This window comes from Piliocolobus tephrosceles, chromosome 18 (assembly GCF_002776525.5).
Source record: "Piliocolobus tephrosceles isolate RC106 chromosome 18, ASM277652v3, whole genome shotgun sequence".
Taxonomy (NCBI): domain Eukaryota; kingdom Metazoa; phylum Chordata; class Mammalia; order Primates; family Cercopithecidae; genus Piliocolobus; species Piliocolobus tephrosceles.
Genome location: NC_045451.1, coordinates 40,279,561 through 40,293,387, shown reverse-complemented (window position 1 = coordinate 40,293,387; position 13,827 = coordinate 40,279,561). Strand labels below are relative to the sequence as shown.

At 36.7% G+C, this 13,827-nt stretch overlaps 1 protein-coding gene across 2 annotated transcripts in view; it reads left to right on the top strand.

Annotated features, from left to right (window-relative positions):
- The window catches only part of PIK3C3 (phosphatidylinositol 3-kinase catalytic subunit type 3), a 130,151-nt gene extending 120,394 nt beyond the window's left edge, over positions 1-9,757 (top strand). For both annotated transcript variants that reach the window (XM_023207638.1, XM_023207639.2), the window contains one exon: positions 6,302-9,757. In XM_023207638.1, coding sequence (XP_023063406.1) covers positions 6,302-6,316 — 15 coding nt within the window. In that variant the 3' untranslated portion in view covers positions 6,317-9,757. The remainder of the gene's footprint in view (positions 1-6,301) is intronic.
- The last annotated feature ends 4,070 nt before the right edge of the window (positions 9,758-13,827 follow it).

Genomic DNA, 13,827 nt, shown 5'->3' with positions numbered 1-13,827 from the left:
GTATTTCATTTGATGAACTTTGTTTGAAATTTGATCTTACATGATACATTAGCAAAGCTAGTTCTGTTTTAGGACCACACATAGCTAATACTCTTTTTGAAAAAGGAGAACTATTACAGGAATTTTTGTTTATGTTTTTTTCTTTAATTTATTTAAAGTCCTGACTCTCAGACTTGTAGTATAATTTTGGGTCTTGATTTCAGGTGAACAGATAAGTAGAAAATAAACTATACCTTAATTCTTTAATGAGAATATACTGTCCTTTAACAAACATATAATTGCCTATAATACTAAAAATATTGATAAAACCCTAATGCATGAATTTATTCCTGCTGTAAATATTAAGTGGCATTTAGTATTTAGCTGTGACATCGATACATAAGTATGTAGATACAAAATAGGACTAAATTATTGCAGGTTTAAAGCATTACTAGCACTCGTATGTTATAAATATAAGTACAGATCTTTTTATGTGTGTTTTGTTTTTATAGCATTACTTTATTCATACTAACTTTCCATTTTTTTTTTCTTTTGGTGACCCACTTTTGCCTCATATTCTCTCTTTGTACTTTTTGAACTTCCTTTTTTATGTAAATTGACCACTAACACTGAATTCCTTTTTGCAAATTGAAGCTCTTTCCCCTTTCATATTCCCTCTTACATGCCAGATTAGAGAACATGAATACTCTCTAGTTTTAAACTGTATTTTACTTAAGTACCTACCCATACTTCCCATGAGGGCGAAAGCCATGTAGCCTTGAGTACTCAAATAACCATGTGCCAAGGTAAAAAGTTCATGTCACGCAGTATATGTAATCATGTAGTCTCCCTTTATATTTAGTTCTTCTTATTTTACTGCTTTAAACAAGCGTGACTCATTTTATAATAACTAAAATTTATTTGAAACACCAGGTTTTATCCTAGTTTATAGATGCAAAATTATGACCTAAAAAGAAAAGAAAAATCATCATTTCTGAGTTTCCATTTATAGGGACCTCATTTTATAATTAGGAATGAAGAATAGCAGTGTTATGTATTTCAGTGAACAAAACAAAAAGTATTGATTTTGGGGCCAAATAGAAATTCTTTTAATCTAAAACAGATTATTTTTAATTTAGTAATTAATTTTCTAAAGAATGAGATGATTCCCTTACCAGTGGCTTAAATAAATAATGTAACACCAATATATCACACAGAGCTTCTTTTTATTTTGTGTTCCAGATCTAATTTATTTGAATTTTTCTTGGCAGAAATAACAACAGGAAAAAAAATCATTAATAGCAAAGTATAGAACATTTAAATGTGCCAGGAATTATGTAAAGTTCTTTCTCTGCATCAACTCTTAATTCTCACACCTGTGAAGTAAGTGTACCACAAGGTGTATTTTACAGATGAGAAAACTAATGTTAATAGATGACAAAACCCAGATTCAAACTCAAAATAAAATATTTTGAGTCCCAGATCTAGTCCTATATTTATAAGTAATTATATATAAATACATAACATGCATTTATATATATATATGTATTTTTATATAAATGTTTATATAGAAAATATTTAGTAACTAGTGTCTATTTCCAGTCACCAGCTGCATTAGCCCTTACCAAGAAAGTCAGCCTGTCCTTTGAAGCCAGACTTTGACTTCTCTGTCCTCTGTGGCATCTTACCATCGGAAGTCTGTTTCATCTGCATTGAAAATCTGTTCTCTAGTGTAGTCACCTTCATCAATGATCTTAGCTAGATTGTAGATATCCTATGTGCAGTTTCTCCATCAGCACTGGCTGCTTTATCTTGCATACACACACACACACACACACATATCAAAGCCTTAATTTATAGACATGAATAGCTTTTGTTATGAGTAGTGAGTTTTTAATTTTAATCTTTTAACTTTTATTAATCTTTCACCTACCTGTCAAAGAAAGAAAAAGTCAGCTGTGCAAACAGACAAGTAAGTGTGATATATAAAGGAGTCGCCAGGAGCTGTTAATCCAAGATAAATAGGATAAGTGTGGGATAACATTTATTTTGCACATTGGCCAAAACTAGTCTTGAATTTCATTGACCCACCTGTGCTCTCTTGTTCCGCTGCAGTCAGCATTGCTGCATGACCACTCATTAAAACCCATGATATTTAAAAAACAAAGAATACAGGCACTTGCTATATGACAAATGTTTGCAAGTTGTAAGATTAATTATTGTAATAGCAGGAGTCAGCAGAATGCCCCATAATTTTCAGCCCAAATGCCTTCAGTTTATTTCTCATTCATACAAATTTAATTTTCTTATCTTCTCCAAAGAAGACTTTTAAACACTTGAATGTCATCCTTGATAGCGTGAATCCTTGATTCACCTTGATGTTTGCTTCATTAACTGCTTTTAGTAAGATTAGTTTTATACTGTTGTTTTCTTTCCCTCTGTGTTCTGTCAAACCCTTTTATAAAAATTCTTCAAATGTACAGTAGTTGAATATTTTGGGACTGTCTCTGCTATATGTTTTTTATTTTCATTTTTTTCCCCTAAAGACACAGACATTTCAAAGTATTTGGGGAAAAAAAGGCATACCCTAAAGATTTTTTGAGCTCAAGTCCAGACCACTGCAATGAATGACTTCGTTTTCCCAGTGCACATAAAAGTTATGTTTACATGATACTATGCAGTAGCATTATGTCTGTAAAAACTATGTGCCTATATTAAAAATATTGCTAAAAAATGCTTAACAGTCATCTGAACTGTCAGTGAGTTATAATCTTTTTGCTGGTAGAGGGTCTTGCCTTGGTGTTGCTAGCTGTTGACTGATCAGGGTGGTGGTTGCTAAAGGTTGAGTAGTTGTAAATCTGTGAAGTTTGTCACATCACTTGATTCTTCCTTTCACAAAAGATCTCTCTGTAGCATGTGATGCTGTTTGAAAGCATTTTGCCCGGAGTAGAACTTTTTTCAGAATTGGAGTCAACCCTTTCAAAACTTGCTGTTGCTTTATCAACTAAATTTATGGAATATTCTAAATCCTTTGCTGTCATTTCAACAATGTTCAAAGCATCTTCACCACTAACTGTTTCCATCTCAAGAAACCACTTTGCTTATCCAGAAGAAGCAACTCCTCATCTGCTCAAGTTTTATCATGAGACAGCAGCAATTCAGTCACATATTCAGGCTCCACTTCTGATTCTTGTTCTCTTGTAGTTTCCACCACATCTGCAATTACTTCCTCTACTGAACTCTTGAACCCCTCAGAGTCATCCATGAAGACTGGAATCAACTTCTTCCAAACTCCTATTGATGCTGATATTTTCACCTGCTCCTATGAATCTCAAATGTTGTCAGTGGCATCTAGAATGGTGAATCCTTTCCAGTAGGTTTTCAATTTGTTTTGCTGAGATCCATCAGAGGAATTACTGTCTCTGGCAACTATAGCCTTACAAAACGTATTTCTTAAATAATAGGACTTGCAAGTAGAGTGACTCCATGATCCATGGACTGTAGAATGGATGTTGAATTAGCAGGCATTAAAGCAACATTAATGTTTTTGTATATTCCATCAGAGCTCTTGGATGACTGGGTACATTGTCAATGAACAATATTTTGAAAGGAATCTTTTTTTTCTGAGCAGTAGGCTTCAACAGTGGGCTTAAAATTTTCAGGAAACCGTATTATGAACAAATATGATGTCATCAAGCTTCTGTTTCATTTGTAGATCACAGGCAGAGTAGATTTAGCATAATTCTTAGGGGCCCTAGGATTTTCAGAGTGGTAAATGAACATTGACATCAACTAAGTCACCAGCTGCGTTAGCCCATACCGAGAAAGTCAACCTGTCCTTTGAAGCTTTGAAGCCAGACACTGACTTCCTTTAGCGTGAAAGTCCTATGTGGCATCTTATTCATTAGAAGGCTGTTTCGTCTGCATTGAAAGCCTGTTAGTCACCTTCATCAATGATCTTAGCTAAATGGTAGATAACTTGTGTGCAGTTTCTTTATCAGCACTGGCTGCTTTACCTTGCACTTCTATGTTATGGAGATAGCTTCTTTCTTTAAACCTCATCAACCAACCTCTGCTAGCTTCAGACTTCTCTTCTGCAGGTTCCTCATCTTTCTCAGCCTTTATAGAATTGAAGACAGTTAAGGCCTTGCTCTGCATTAGGCTTTGGCTTATGGGGATGTTGTAGCTGGTTTGGGCTTCTATCCAGACCACAAAATCTTTCTCCATATCCACAATAAAGCTGTTTTGCTCTCTTATTCGTATATTCACTGGAGTAGCGTTTTAATTTCCTTTAAGAACATTGCTTTGCATTTAAAACTTGGCTTTTTGATGCAAGAGTCTTAACTTTTGGCCTATCCGAGCTTTTGATAATCTTTTCTCACTAGGCTTACTCATTTCTAGCTTTTAATATGAAACCAGAGATATGCAACTCTTCCCTTTCACTTGATCACCTAGAGGCCATTTTGGGGTTCTTAATTGGTATAATTTCCATACTGTTGTGTCTTAGGGATTAGGGAGGCTTAAAGAGAAGAGGAGAGATGGGGGAATGGTCAGTTGGAGTAGTCAGAACACATGTAATATTTATCAATGAAGTTCGCCGTCTTATGCAGACACTGTTCGTGGTGCTCCAAAACATTTACAAGAGTGATAATGAAGATTGCCGATCACAGAGCACCATAGCAGGTGGAATAGGAACAAAAAATTTTGAAATACTATGAGAATTACACAGAGACACAAAGTGAACACAAGCTGTTGGAAAAAATGGCTCTGATAGACTTGTCCAAGCAGAGTTGCCACAGGCTTTCAATTTGTTAAAAAAAAAAAGGATCTGTGAAGTGCGGTAAAGCTAAGCACAATAAAACAAAGTATGCTGGTATATTAGACACCTTTGGTTCTATAGTAACATTTTTGTCATACATAGACGCATACACGTGTACATATGCGGTTTTTCATTGCTTCCAAATTACTTCCAAGTTATTTAGACTCCCTTGTATGTCAGTGTAGACCCTGTGCAGTTTGGCTTTTACCTGCACTTTGAACCCTTATCATCTTCAAAAACCTTCAAAAATGACCTTCTTTGTAGCTCTGATGATTCACCCCCGCTACCTCCAGGCAATACACCTCTTCTCTTTGCATAGAATGAGTTCCCTCCTATTTGCCCAGCTTTTGAGTGTGTGTAAGTGTGTGTGTGTGTGTGTGTGTGTGTGTGTGTGTGTGTATGAATGATTCTGTCTATATTAATTTGGTCCTCGGGCGTTTTGTCTTAATTTGAGATCTCCCACAGTATCTGAGACACTTCCTGGCACATAGTAGGCACCAAATAAATGTGGTCTTATATGAGTGCCAAGTACCATTTCTTTAGGAAGCTGATTTTCTCTGATAATTGCCTTTAGTAAAAGTATTTAAATTGCTTCTTAAATTCTAAATTACATTGTTTTTATTCACACGAAAAATAAATCTTGCCGTATTTTTTCTGGAGTGCCACTTTAAATGTATCAGATTAAAAACTATCAGCATCTCAGCGTTTTTCACATTTGTACATGTATACATGCATGTGCAGACACACACAGACACACTTATCAGCAAGGTTGTTTGCCTTCACTTTTTCTCTGAGTAATAATGAAGTGAAGGTCTTAGAAACAGAATTTTATTACATGTAAACAGCATTCATAATTCCTCCAAGAGAATGCCAGTATATTTGTATCAAACAGAAAGGGCAGGAGTTATGGATGACTCAGTGTATATTCAGCCAAACAAAGAAATCTTCATTGATTTTATTCCTACTGGAGATATCTCAGTATTGAACACCATTAATAGTGTTGGCCTCAAAACAGCTCTTCACTAGGCCTCTCTTCTTCTTTCAGGACTACTTCCTTTGATTTGATTTCCAGACCATTTCTGGAATGAAGTAGTTGCACTCTGTGGAATAAGCTACAGGTTTTCACAGCCTCTCTCAAAATGTGGCACCAAGAACCGAGCACACTATTCACAATATTACTCATCTAAATCACTTTAGAATTCAGTGGAATTTTTGCCTTCCTAGTGCTGGGTGAGATGACTTTTGCTTGTCTCGTGTTAATTGCATTCATCTTGAGCTTACAGTCAGCAAACACCCTCTACCTGAATTATTTTCTCATATAAACTGCTTTTTAAGTGAAGCCTCAGGAATCCTATACGGTATAGTTAATTGCAGTCCTCTTGGTAGCATTTAACAAACTAATTTACACACTTTTTATTTTATTAGTAGTCTTTTTTAAAACTAGACTATTGTTTATCTTTGTAAATTATTTTCTGTTTGTTTATTTCTTTTTAATTTTTGTAGTACTGGAGAAAATGAAATTGGGATTAACGCATCAAGATGCTTGGCTCAATAAGAAAACCACGTTAGGAGCAACCTGTGTATATCGGACACTTCAGAGTAACCAGCAAGGAAGAGAAAACTTAATCGTCAAGTTATCATATTTTCCAGATATTACATGGTACCTGAATTCTACTTCCTTGGATGTCATTGCTTAGACATAGTCCTGAAGGGTTTGTTTTGAAATATTGTATATATTTTTTCAAATGTATACATTGTTAATAAATTAAGAAATGAGAAACATTCAAATTTATTTACATGTTATGAGAGTTCTGGAGGAAGTAATATGTTGAAATAGCAAAACAGTTTAGTTTTTGAGTTTAAAATGTTATTTTTTCCTCTTATATCTTCATATCAGGACAGCAGTAACCTGAATTTAGATTGTCACAGTTTACAGGTTTTTGTTTGTTCCTTCCTTCCTCTCTCTTCTCCCACTCACTTTTGTTTGTTGTTTTTTCCTAATTTACATGTCTAAAGTTCTACTTAAAAGTTTTCTTCAAGTTTTACATTTTATGGCTCATTGTTTTGCAGTTCAAGAATTGCTTCTATTTTTAAAAGATACTCATTTTCTCTTACACATAATTGATTTTTTGTAAACTACAGTTCATAGTTCTTTTAGCTTGTAAGTATGTATAGTAGAATATGAAAATGTGGCTATTTAGATAACTAGCCAAAAGGTCGTCTGACCACCAATTTTAGTATTGAGCATAAGATATTTTTATAGATTCATGTAAGGCAATGTAAATTGTCTTTCTACAATAAAATTTTTTGATGCAAATTTAGATTTAAGAAACTTTTTGATGGTATAAAGGAATTGAGGAACAAAAGGCTTTTTGAAATAGCTCACCTAGACCTGTTAATGTAATATATTCTTTCTGAGTTAAGCAAAATAATTTTTTTGTTTTTTAAGACTAGATCTAATCCCTCTAGCTTTTTTGCTGGAACTTTGGGGAAAAAGAACAAATACAAATATACAAATGATATGAACAATAGAGTAAGAATCTTTTGCAACTTAATATGTTATATTAAGTCATATGACTTGGTCTTAGAAGACTAAGAATTGTTTTGGTGCTGAATAAATATTAAAAATCAAGTGACAGAGAAAATGAAGGTAAAATTGTGGCACAGTTTCAGAGAATGCCTTTAATGATAATGTGTATTTGTCTCAAATTCTTAGCCCTGAGCTTGCCTCTTTAGAGTGATGTTACCAGCGAGAAGGCAAGCATGTAATTAAGAGACATTCTAGAGGCATATGGAATGTGATTTGTATAAAACATACCTGCTGATTAGAAAAATGATAAGCATGAAAATACCTTTATACATCATCCTAAGAGAGCGTATATCTAAACTAAATGGGCAGGCTTCATCCTCTACCTTTGTTTTTCTTTTCTTCGCATGTTTATGTCTTTTTTTGTTGTTGTTCAGACATTTTTAGCCCTCCGCATGCTCATTCTTGTAGTTCTGTTTCTATTGGCACTTCCTCCAAAATTTTTCTCTGAATTACCTTTGTTGAAAGTGACCTTTCTTCCTTGTGAACTCCTACACTTGCAGCTCCTATTTCAGGGTTTGGCATACTTTTTCTTTAATGGGCTAAGAAAGTAAGTATCTTCAGCTTTGGGGGGCATACGGTCTCAATAGCATCAACTTAACTCTGCTAACTGGAAGGCAAAAGGGTATCATCTTACTCATCCGTAAACTCCACAGCACTCTGCATAGATAGGAGCATGTTTATAAGGAACTCAATAAATAATTCTGACACAGACATGAAATTCTCTAAGGGCAGACACTGACAACTAGTAAGGAAGGTTGATCATGAGTAACTTTGTATTCAGTGCCACCTTAACAAGAATTGTAAAGAGGATAAACCTTTCTAGGAAGGGAAACGCGTGCTGGGTGAGGAAGGAGCATCTCTCAGGAGAGTAAACAGTAGCTGTGGATTCGCTGAGAGATTTTGGCTGTGAGTGACAAGCCTATATCAAAAAGAAAAGTGACTTATCAATCTCAGTTTTTATTGCTCAAAGCAATTCTTCACTCCTATTTTTTCCAAATTTCATTGTTTTTACTCTTTAGAGCTCTATCCTGAGTGTAGTCTGCATGTTTCTTTATTGTCATTGCCATGTGACTTCTTTGGTGACAAGTTCAGTAGTATTTCAAGCATGATGTTTGTTTTGAGTTTGAGAAAGGTATTTGTGAGGACACATCACTTTAATTAAAAAGTGTGAATACTACAGTCATTAAGTTATGCAGAGTGAGATTTCTGAGTGGGGGAGAGAGAATGTAGATGGCAGTTATTGAGAGTGGGGCTATAGGAAAAAAAGTATGGTTAACATTCCCAAATAAAGGGTGATACAGCCTTGCTTTTTGCTGGGGTTAGCAAAAATCATTCTCCATATGCTAGTTTTAGATGTTCCCCGGTTCATTTGTATTATTGAGTTTTCAACTGGGTATATATTGTTATAATAGCAGTCAACATGATGTAGGGGCTCGGTATTACATGTCAGGACTATACTAATTGCTTCATATGCCTTATCTCATTATTCTATGAGATAGAATTGTCTCCTCATTTTTTAGTTGAGGTAACTGAAGTTTAAAGCGATTGAATCATCTGCCCAAGAATAAGCTGCTGGTGAGAGCACAGTTGGGATTTAAGTCGAGTTAGGCCCCAGCGATCACAGTCTTGACTGTTAAATTCTTCCAGCCTTCATTTTTCAGTGAGATAATGGTAATGATAGTACTGACCTCTAATGTGTGCATTTGTGGGTGTGTGGTCCATTCAGCTTTAATCCTCAGAAGACATGACTTATTCCTTTTCTTATTTTTGGTCATGTTTTATTTTTCCATTGCTTTTAACAGGATTACCAAAGGCACACTCAGTAGTCAGTAAACACATTTCTAAGAAAGGTGTTGTGTCATCATGCCACATATTCATACTTGCCTTGGGTTGGAAAATATATCATTCATTGAAAACATACAGGTAAAATAAATCTTGCCAATGCAATTGTTAACCTACAATCCTAATATACCTTAAGTATATCCTTGCACATAAATACAACATTGCGATTTAAAACAATAAAGCAAATTGAGATTCTTAGGAGCATGTTGTAAGTAATTACTAATGTTTGCTTTAGATAGATCACACAACTTCAAATAAAAATTGATATAGATTGAACACCCTGAAAATAAACTTTAGTGCCAAATGGAAAATAATTGTTTACAAGTAAATTTGAAGAATAATGTGGACTTTCTATAATTATATACAGAAAATATACTGATTTACCAAATGAATAATTTTGATATATTAATATTTCACTTACAAGAATGTATACCACCTGATACAGGATGGGAGCAAGGAACAGAAAAAGAACATTAGGTAAAAATGAAAGAAATCTGAATATAGTATAGAGTAGCTAAAAACAAACCCCCAAAAAGAAAAGCAGAATAAGCCTTAGAAGATAGTGAGCATCCCACTTGGGTGACCACTTACAGAAGCTGAGGTAGGACCCCTGCATCTGATAAGAGGTTGCACTAGACCACAGGAACCACATTCCACTATAAGAACTAGGGTGGGACTGGACATGTCAAAACCTCCTGGGACCTCTGTTAAATGTGCACATTCCCAATCCCCACTCCTGAGCAGCTAAATCAGTCTGCAGGTGGGCCTTGTGAGTTTTCCCAGGGGATTCCGACGCCTGCTAGATTTAAACAGTAGACTAGATGTTAAGTTTTCCTGTAGTCCAGAGATTCCATAGGCCAGTGTCAGGGAACAGGGGTCAGGGCTGGGAAGGCGTTAGAACAGAAGATACATTTGAGGCTCTGTTACGCTGGTCATCGAACCCAACCAGGTATCTCTTGTTATATGCTAACCTCATTTTCTCTTTATTGTCTATAGTGGCAAAAAATAAATTTCATGTAGCCAAAAAACCTAACAAAAAGCACTTTTGTGTATAATGAGTAGTTTATATTAAGAATGGGTACTACGTAAATACTGGTAAGTGAAAGTTCATTTTGTTCAGTGCTATGGGCTGGTGCGTTGCATTTCAACACTAGCTTTTTACTTTTATCTACCCTGAGGGTAGATAACCCATATTCCAAAATGCAGTATTATTTTCATTTGCTGTTAGTAACATTTTAAGAAATATGTAGTTTCTAAAACTTCATATACTTTATATGGAATATGAACAACTTTAATATGAATACTCTAGAAAAAACTGTTTTTTTAAGGAAAAATTGCCACGAAATCATGAGCTAAGTCAATGGTTATTTTAAGCCACTTAATTTTGAGACTAGTATTTCATACCTAAAAAGCTAATACTGATATCACATGCTAATTGCGTATAAAACACTCGGAATGTCAAAATAGAACATAAGAAAATGAATCTAGTAGACCCACTGCATAGTGCAACTTTGGGATGAATTTAAAAGAATATTTAACTCACAGTCAATTTTCTGTTGGTCTGATTTTACCAAATAACCCCCTAAATAAGGAGTCTGATTTATCTAAAATAGAAGTTAACGTAGCATCCCAGTATTGCCATTCTAAAACTCTGGCATGTAAGTGGGAGAAATGGAAATAAGCTCAAACTCGGTAGAGTAACCCATTTCTTCATGAACCGTAGCATTTAACTAGAATTTGGCCAGCTCATGCCTGTAATCCCAGCATTTTGGGAGGCCAAGGCAGCCAAATCACTTGAGCCCAGGAGTTCAAGACCAGCCTGGACAACATGGTGAAACCCCATCTCTTCAAAAATACACATATTTGTGTGTGTGTGTGTGTGTGTGCACGCACAAAAATTACCTGAGCGTGGTGGTGCACGCCTGTAATCACAGCTACCTGGGAAGCAGAGGTTGCAGTGAGCTGAGATCGCACCATTGCAGCCCAACCTGGGTAACAGAGCCAGACAACTCTATCTCAAAAAAAAGAATTTCACTAGAATTTATATCTTCAGTGTTTGCATTAGATCATCACCAGCAGTATCTGCCTTGTGACTGTCAGGACTAATCCTTACATTGTTTATCTTAGGTCCTTTACCTCAGTTTATGTCCATCACCACCAGAAACCCAGACCTCCAAATCATACCTTATGCCCTGGTCTTACCCACATATGGCTCAGTACAACTGCATCTCCCCAAACCTCAGAACTCCTTGGGCCATCATTGTCAGAGACATTTGAGCCAGAGCAACTCCATCTTGAATAGGGGATGGGTATAATGAAGCTGAGAGCCACTGGGCTGCGTTCCCAGGAAGTTAGGCATTCTTAGTCACAGGATGAGATAGGAGATTGGCTCAAGGTAAGGTCACAAAGACCTTGCTGGTAAAACAGCATGTGGTAAAGAAGCCAGCCAAAACCCACCAAAACCAAGATGGGAATGAAAGTACCTCTGGTCGTCCTCACTGCTCATTATATGCTAGTTATAATGCATTGGCATGCTAACAGACACTCCCACCAGCGCCATGACAGTTTACAAATGCCATGGCAACATCAGGAAGTTATCCTATATGGTCTAAAAAGGGGAGGAACCCTCAGTTCTGAGAACCACCCTTTTCCTCGAAAACTCATGAATAATCCACCCCTTATTTAGCGTATGATCAAGAAATAAACATAAAAATAGCCAACCAGCAGCTCATGCTGCTGCTCTGCCTATGGAGTAGCCATTCTTTCTTCATAAACCTGCTTTTACTTTATGGACTCCCCTAAATTCTTCTGCAGGAGATCCAAGAACCCTCTCTTGCAGTCTTAATCGGGACACCTTTCCAGTAACTTCAGCAGGATCTGTGAGTCCCAGTTTCCTTCTGTGGGGCAAAACTAAGTGCTAAGTACACTTTTTTTCCCCTTTTTCTCTGTTTTTAAGAGAACTTTCTGCCCTTTTGAAGTGGCTACATTGTCTGGAGTACATACCCTGGAGTTCATTGTCACAGGAAAATTTAGGACAGACACACAAGGAGTTTAGGAAGCGGAGGTTTAATAGGTAGAAGAGAAGGGAAAGAGAAACAGCTTCCTCTATAGATGTCTGCACTTACACCGTGCATACTTCCAGGCTTCAAGGCATGGCCCATAATGTGTCTCCGAGTGGAAAAAACCGATGGTTTCCAAGTGGAAAAGACTGGTTGGTGGTGAATGTGCCAAATTTTCTAGTCCCATTTGAGAAGGCGGTTTCTGATTGGTTCGATCAGGTATGACATTTGCATAGTGCATGTGGAAGGCTGGTCGCCCCTCTCTGATCTTGTGCAAATAGGCTTTCCAGTTGATTGGGCCCATCTTGTCTAACACGTGGCTGGCAGAGAAGGGAAGATGAAGCCACCATCTTGAAAATGTCTAGTCCTTAGTTTCTGCTGGCATTCACCCATGCAAGCTCCCAGCTTGTTTGTCTATGTCTGCAGCTCAGCTTTACAGACTGCTCTTTGTTAGAAAATGATTTGGAGCTGCTTTTCATTAAAGAGAAAAGCCTTACCGAGGACTCCCATACCCTTACTATCTGCTTAAGTGATTTCTTCTTAACTCCTATATCACTTTTACACAGCACAAAATAATGATGTGTCCGTAAATGAGCCTTTGCAAGATTACCATTTATCAAACAAAACCAGTGATGTTTAGTTAACTGTTTGTAATAGTAAATGGTTAGTAGAATGTCTAATTCTATAAATGTTTCATAAGTGAGTAAATGAATGGTTTAATTTCAATAAGCTCAATTCTTGATCAAACGTTCCCTTTTAAATCTAATTTTAAAAATCTGAGTTTGATATTTTTAAAAAAGGTTAATATAAACATAGCATACAAAACTGCAATTTCACTCCAGGTTATCTGCCAAGAGAAATGAAAATATGTCCACATGAAGACTTGCACACAGATGTTCTAAGCGTGATTCATAATAGCTAAAAAAAAAAAAACAAAAAACTCCTGCGTCCATCAATTGGTAAATGGCTAAAAATGATGTGATATAGTCACACAATGGGATACTGTTCAGCATAAAAAGGGATCTCCACCTCCTCCCACTGCAACTGGAATAGCTGGTTCTGTGGCAGCTTCCACCAGACTGCAGCTTCCTCCTCACCTCCTCTTGGTCTTCACCTCAGATCCCCCTCGTCCACCTTCACCCATGCTGCGGTCACCAGCCCTGTGGCAACCTCCAAGCCTGGACATTTGCCTTCCCCTCTGGCACTGCTTACCAGAGTCAGTTTTCCTCACATCTCTGCACTGACACCATGCATACCTCCAGGCTTTAAGGCATGGCCCATTATGACCATAAGGAGCAGTAGAGCCCAGGCTGCTGCCTGGGAGCACAAGTAGCCCAAGAAGCAGTGGACTAGCCTGAGGCCCCGGGTGCTTGCTGGGCTGTAGACACCCATAGACACCGAGTTCATCAACAGTTGGCCTGACTGCACCAGAACAAATCAAGTTTGCTAAAAAGACTCGTGATCTTGAAAGAAACTAGGATGCCTTATTTAAGCCTCTGCAATGATTTGAGATGAAAATGACCAATTCAGAAAACTGT